We start from the raw sequence: 7,242 nt of genomic DNA, 5'->3' as shown, positions 1-7,242 counted from the left end.
ATAAATACAGATTTTCACCAATTTTTATCATTCCCACGACATCACTTTCCATATATTATATTTATATGCGTGTGTGTGTATATATATTCAATTTCAGTCACTTACGAAATTCAAGAAGTAAAAATGGGTTTTGCTATTCCAAAATCATTATTATAAGAATCAAATGGTAATATTTTTCTTTACCTGATAAATATTGTATAGATTGAAAGTTAGATTTAGAGATACCTTTCAATGAATGACAGCTTCGGTCTATATTCTGCACCTAATAATTTTCAATTTGAATTAAAAAAGTTGTAGGTAGAATCTATCTTACAAAGGCGTGATTGCCCTCTAAACACTGTGAAAAATATCCGAATTAATTACACTTAATCGATTGAATTTTCCATTTCCAAATGTGAGAATTACAATAAGAGGAATTAAATAATAACGTAGTATAACACATTTAAATTTGTTAAATAATCATAAAAGCCGATTTCCTTTTAATTTTCATGGAAAATTAAGATTTTGAAATATGAATTATACTCCAGCCCTTAAATAATCTATACCCACATGGTCAGATAGGACTGGCATTGTATTAAAGAAATTATTTTGACTTGAACAGTGTTACAGATAGAATAGTTACTACTAGAATATTGTGGATAATGCAATGCATAGATATCAATAAATTAAAATACAGAAAATATAATATAACAAAATTTTAATAATTTTCGATTTCAATCAAATCTACATACATCAGTATTTCAATATCTTTTTTCCATCTCACGATACCAAACTTGGACTTAATGCTGTCACGCATTATTAGCTAATCAATCACGCAACTAAGCTTAATCAAAGCAGATAATCCTCCAACTCAAGGTCATTTACGTCAAACAACACCCCCTACAATAATTACGCCCCTCCGACAAGGGTAAAATCGTCAAAGCGCTAAACGACACCACCTCGTTCCTCACGATTTCTCATCTGCCTCTTTTTGAGAACCTCTGCATATAAAAATAAAGGCGACCTCTTACTTAAACCCCACTGCTATTTTCTCTCTCTACCTTCATTTCCCCCAAAAACAAAAACAAAAACAAAACAAAGCTAATTTTTTCATTCACAAAACCGAGGAATTCGCTCGACGAATCGAAGAAGAACTGTATCCTTGCAATGTGTGGTGGAGCCATCATATCGGATCTCGTGGCGCCGGCGAGCCGGTCGTCGGCGAGGCTGACGACGGAATTGCTCTGGGGAAGCGCCGTCGCCGGCTTGAGCAGGAAGAAGAACAATCGCGGGAGCTTTCGCTCCAAGCATGTGAGATCTGCGCCGATCGTCGACTTGGAGGATGATTTCGAGGCAGATTTTCAGGAATTCAAGGATCACTCCGACAACGAGGACGAGATTGGCGCGAAGAAGCCGTTCGGTTTCTCAGCTCCGAAGAGTTCTGGTTTGAAAGGTGAGGGTGAGTCTTCTTGTGGTGATGTTTGTTGTTAGGTTGGTCAGCATGCTATTTCTGGAATGGAGTTATGAATATTTTTTTTGTTTTCTTATTTTCATTTATTTGTGGTAAATGCTTAGTGGTTGGTAGCCGAACTTTCTAGTTAGGATGTGTTTTTGGTATTTGCTTGGTTTTGACTGATGTTTATTTTAGTTTTTGATGATTCTGATTGAATTAGATGAAGGAATGTATGAAGGCATTTGTTTTTCGTGCAAAATTTAATTTATGTAGCCTGATCGAATCATAAGTATTAATTATTGAATCGGTGTCACCAGCGATTATTGATCAAATTCCTTTTTGTGAAGCCGATGTTTCATAGTTTAGCTTTTGTGTGATGATTATGTGTAGTTTGAATTGATGTTTCACAACTTACAGCGAGATTCTTTTAGAATGATAAATTGCTAAGGAATAGCTGGAAATTTTGGAATATTTTTTTATCCCCCAACTTGTATCAAAGATAAAAAAATATACAAATTGTCCTAGAGAATATCTAAAATAACAAGTATGTGCTCTTTCATTGGACTAATCATATGTTTTCTTTTAATTTTTGTTGCAACCCTATGGATCTAATATGTCTGTGCTTTAATTTTTTTGTCAATAGCCCGAACATTCCAAAGGTCTTTTTTCAACTTTCTTACTTGTTTGATGTTTCTTGTTACTTTTTATGAAGGTATGTCACCTACAGACACTGTTGAATCTGACCAGGAGGCTGAGAAATCCTTGAAAAGAAAGAGGAAGAATCAGTATAGAGGGATCAGACAGCGTCCTTGGGGAAAATGGGCCGCTGAGATCCGTGACCCAAGGAAAGGGGTTCGTGTGTGGCTTGGTACATTCAACACCGCGGAGGAAGCTGCTCGAGCCTATGATGTTGAGGCTCGGAGAATCAGGGGCAACAAAGCTAAGGTGAATTTCCCTGAAGACGCTCCGCCTGCTGCCTCAAGATGTACTGTTAAGGCACACTCGCATCAAGAGGTTCCTAGGGGAATCCCGGAGGCAGTTCAGCCCAATGAGAATGAAAGTCTGAATTTCATGAACATGCTAAATGATGACTACTTCGATTCATTTGGTGTTGTTGAAGAGAAACCACAAATGAAGCAGTTCTGCTATGCTGAGACCTACCAAACAGCTGATGGGAGCAATCTAAAACCACTTACTCCTACTGATGGATCAAATGTTTGCTTCAGCTCTGATCAGGAAAGCAATTCTCTTGATTGCTCAGACTTCGGTTGGGGTGATAACTGCATAAAAACTTCAGAGATATCGTCTATGCTGTCGACAGTGCTCGAGGGTGAACAAGCTGACTTTGTGGAGGATGCTGGCCAAGCGAAGAAAGCTAAAACCAATCCTGTTCCCAGTGATGAGAACACTGCCTCTGATGATCTATCAGCATTTGACTCCCAGATGAAGCTCTTTCAGACACCCTATCCCGAGAGCAATTGGGACGCCTCACTCGAAGCTTTCCTTAATGGTGATGCAGCTCAAGATGGTGGAAGCGCAATGGATTTTTGGTCTTTTGATGATGTCCCAGCTATGTTGGGCGTCAACTGAGGCTGCTTAGCTAGTTAATGATGACTTATGTAAATAAGGCTACATGTTAGTGCTTTTTCTGGTTTTGTCGTAATACAGATTTTCATGATGACTGTGTTGTTGATTGGTCGTGCTTTCTCTTGATTTTCTCCAGGTGCGGTTGTTGCTGGTGATCAAGAACGGCAAAATCCAGAAACATGCCTAAGCCAGGATGATGTTCTACTAGGACTCTGCATAAGGTGCATTACATAGGTAAAAACTAGGTGGAATTCGCGTTTGAGACTTTGAAAACTCGATGATGATCAATCATATGATATATGTCTGTACGGATTATTTTTTACGCTTTTAAAACTTATATCATACCGTATCTGCCTTAGTTTGTTTTCAGCATTATTTGTCTGTTATTGCATCAAATTATCTCCAGAAAGAGAGGTTGCAGTTATATCTGGATCTGGGAGGCAGCATGCATCTTTCAAAACCTGCTTTCTGGCTGACAGATATTACTGGTATTCTTGATTTGTAAATTTGCCAAATTTTGATTAAAATGTCTTTATTCTCATTTTAAATTGTCTTTAATGATGTTGGTTGTTTGATTTATGCAAGCTGTGAAAAAGTATACTCTCTTCGTCCCAATATGGGATGAAGGTGAGTTTTTTTATTTTTTATTTTGAATTTTGAATTGGTTGTGGAATTCATGTTTGGCAACCGGTGAAAAAAATGTATTGTTAGGTGAAAATTGAAAACGTGTGTTTGTTAGGGAAAAAGGTTGAAAATTTGGGAAAAGGTCTGAGATTCAATCTCATCTTCCCATGATCTCTAAAATTATTCATCTTATGCATTGACTGAATAATTTAAGATATGACTAATTCGCTATAAAGTTGGTGACTGCGCGGTCCTTGGTTTATTAGTGCAAATACTACTTTTGGGGCTCAAATTCATTTGACGTGGATGAATAAGAAAGTTGTAGAAAAGTTGCAAATAGTAATATAGTATTAGCATCCGTTTTCAAATAATAGTCTTATTTTTTCTATTTTAGTCAATCTTGCAAAATTAGTTCAATTTTATATTTTGCAAATATTTCTCTATTAAAAAGTGGGTCATATTCTCCGTCACTAATTTCGCAAAATCCGTGTTATTTCTAAAGTCCCGATTTGTAAGGGATGGAGGGAATATAAGTTTGGGTATATACATTGATCTATCATGCTTCTTCACATTTACCATCGTAAACGATTGTGGCCTTGAGGCTTGATCATTTTAACCAACAAAGATTTTAAAGTTGCAATAAATTTAGAACCAAAAAAAAATGACCGATCGAGATTTGGTAAGTGTAAAGATTTTAAAGTTGCAATAAATTTAGAACAAAAAACAAAAAAACAAAAAAAAATGACCGACCAAGATTTGGTAAGCGTTCTGAATTTCTTGCGCGAATTCGGTAGATTGCAGTAGGCCTAGCATATAAAAATAAATAACAGCAAAAGTATTTTTTTATGAATAATAAATTAAATTACAACATCACTTAGAGCATCTCCAATGGCGGACGTACGGTCGGACATCCGGTCGGACGTCGCGACGGGCGACCGGGACGTCCGCCATTGTGGCGTTTAGGTCGGATACGGACGTCCCGTGAGGACGTCGGGTGTCCTCGGACGTCCCGGCGACGGGCGGGCGGACGTCCGCCACTGTGGCAAGGGTCGGACGTCCCGGTCGGACGTCCGGAAATTATTTAAAAAAAAAAAACAAACTCTATATATACGGCTCGTTGAACTTCATTTCAACGCGGAGTGAGCCGGGGATGTTGGATTATGTAGAGGTTTAGGATGAAACGTTGCATCCCTTCATTTCAGAACCGAAAATAACTAATTGTTGACGGGTTATAAAATTGCAATTTGGTCCTTCAATTATCGAAAATTCCATTTCCGGATGAAGATTTCTGCACAGTTCGACCCCAGCCAGGGGCTCTGCCCCTTGGACCCCGCCAGGGGCTGCCGCCGCTTGGACCCCGCTCTCGGGGGCGCTGCCCCCGAACCCCCGTCTAATCATAACGAATTCAAATAAGTGTGCACTCCGCACTTCCAACTTATTTTTATGTTTTATGAATATGTATTTTTGCCCGTATTTTGCTTTCCCGTATTCCGTGTCAAAATTATATTTCCGTTTTTACGTAATTAAATTATTGTGGTTTTTTTATTGCGGGATGTCCTAGTGGGAAGGGCGGATATAGGAGGGGATGTCCTAGTGACGTGGCAGTGGGATGGGAAGTCCTAGTGACGTGGCAGGAGGTGCTTTTGGGATGTCCTAGTGGGATGTCCGCCCACTGGAGATGCTCTTACATGGATCTTTCAAATTAATTTATTTAGCTTTTTTACCATTTATTCCTGCACTTTGAGCAAACAAGATTTATTTTTCTTTGGGCATTGAAAGATGGGTTTTTATAGAGGCCCAATATTTTGAATAAAACAACAACAAAATAACAATTTTATAAAATAATTATAAAATGGAATAGAAAAATAGATTAAACAAATTATCACGTACATACATGGATAGCAAACCTTATCATATCTAACACAAAGTCACTAAATTCTTTATGGCGTTGCTCTCTCACGGCTCCTTCTCCGGCGCGGCTATCTTCCGCCACGCTGCCACCCGGGCGCCACTGCGAAGCCCGATTCGAGTCGTGATAAGAGCCGTGCAATCCGCCGAGAACGAGAAGAAGGTTGCTGACACCAAAGAGGAGCAAAAACCTCCTCCAGCTGCTGCTGCTAAGCCCAAGAAACCAGTTTACTCCAGTCAGTTCTATATACATTCGTCTTTCGTAAAATTCTGATATTTTCGTAAAATCTACGAGCATTGCGCTTAATTTGTAGAGTAATTGCACTTTAACAGTATTTAATTAGGGGCGGACACAGAAAAAAAAATGTTGTTACAGACTTCAATTGAGCCTACTTTCTAAACTTAGAAGTTTATATAGTTAAAATGCAATTACTTTGTATATTGATTTTTATGTGGTCAGTAGTTTTTATTTTCCTCTCTAAAAGTGTTATATTTCTTGATATGGTTTTGTTAGTGAAGAAGGGACAGATCGTGAGAGTCGACAAGGAAAAATATCTCAATAGTGTAAATGTAAGTCGATTTCTATTTAGAGTTTTTCTTTAATTGGGGCAAGCATTCATGCTATTTACTTGAGTTTTCTATTTAAGGTCATGGTTTAGTTATTGTTTAAATGAGTAGGTTTTCTACCTCTATTGCTTACTATATATATTTGTGGTTATCAGAATTTTTTTTGGCTAATGAGGTTATCGGATAACCGCAAGACTTCTGAATATTTATGTTGCTTACCATTGTCGATTTGTTTACATTTTCTTGTGCTCTTCCGCTACTTTTAAAGTAGTAGTATTCGATTGAGTGTTTGCTATTTTATTACAATTTCGTTGTTGATTTGATTATGTTTCTGTCCTATTTTTGTTGGAGAAACTAAATCGATAAATTTGTATCTCTAGTATTTGTCAGTCGGGCATCCGCCTTTCTACAAAGGTTGGACTATATATACGAAGACCGGGGTGAGGTAGCATAACATTTCCCTCCTCTCTCTATAGAATTTCTAATTAGTTTGTCTTAATCGATTATTAATTAATAATCAGGCATTAGCTAGGTGCTGGACTTGCGCATATTTGAGACCGGTGAATATGCTCTTGTAAGTAACTCAACTCTCACACACGTAGAAATTTGCTTTCATAGCGATTCTATATTCTGAATTTCGAGTTTGAAAGTTCAAGATAATAATTTTAATGCGAAGATATCAGTGTTTGCACAATAATTTATAAAAAAAATATCGAAAACTCGACAATAATGTGTTTGCACAATAATTTATAAAAAAAATCATTATTCAAAATATTAGAATATTTTATTTGAATTTAATTTAATTCATAAAATGTTATGCAACTAACCAGGATTACAATAATTATGTAATTTTTCTCATTATACATTGATTTTGGATGCAGATTGCAATGGGTGGAATACCAACTGCACCAGCTTGGTTACCAACAGAAATGCTAATCCTGGTTAGTTGCATAACATTTTATGAATTAAATTAAATTCAAATAAAATATTCTATTATTTTGAATAATGATTTTTTATTTTAAATAGATTTGTGATCAAAGATTTAATGACTTGCTTTGCAGTCGGATAACTGGATTACGAGAGAATATAATACCGATAAATGCCGTTGGAGATCAAAGTAATCA

At 37.0% G+C, this 7,242-nt stretch overlaps 1 protein-coding gene and 1 pseudogene across 2 annotated transcripts; both read left to right on the top strand.

The window, feature by feature from the left end:
• Positions 1-1,008: 1,008 nt before the first annotated feature.
• LOC121788420 (ethylene-responsive transcription factor RAP2-2-like) lies at positions 1,009-3,388 on the top strand. Of its 2 annotated transcripts, none has more exons than XM_042187093.1 (3): positions 1,009-1,438; positions 2,145-3,067; positions 3,156-3,388. In XM_042187093.1, the coding sequence occupies exons 1-2, from the start codon at positions 1,147-1,149 to the stop codon at positions 3,020-3,022; spliced, it is 1,170 nt and encodes a 389-aa protein (XP_042043027.1). In that variant the 5' UTR covers positions 1,009-1,146; the 3' UTR covers positions 3,023-3,067; positions 3,156-3,388. The 2 variants fall into 2 exon arrangements, with proteins under 2 accessions (XP_042043027.1, XP_042043028.1); XM_042187094.1 differs by having other exon boundaries at positions 1,010-1,432.
• Positions 3,389-5,521: 2,133 nt separating this feature from the next.
• Positions 5,522-6,817, top strand: LOC121788421 (annotated as a pseudogene).
• The last annotated feature ends 425 nt before the right edge of the window (positions 6,818-7,242 follow it).

Source organism: Salvia splendens, unplaced genomic scaffold (assembly GCF_004379255.2).
Source record: "Salvia splendens isolate huo1 unplaced genomic scaffold, SspV2 ctg1038, whole genome shotgun sequence".
NCBI lineage: Eukaryota > Viridiplantae > Streptophyta > Magnoliopsida > Lamiales > Lamiaceae > Salvia > Salvia splendens.
Note: the sequence above shows the minus strand (reverse complement) of the source record. Positions and strands in the feature narration are given on the sequence as shown.

Coding starts and splice junctions, on each gene's coding strand:
- LOC121788420 (XM_042187093.1), top strand. CDS start 1,147: ATGTGTGGTGGAGCCATCATATCGGATCTCGTGGCGCCGGCGAGCCGG. Junction 1,439..2,144: donor TTCTGGTTTGAAAGGTGAGG/GTGAGTCTTCTT, acceptor CTTTTTATGAAG/GTATGTCACCTACAGACACT.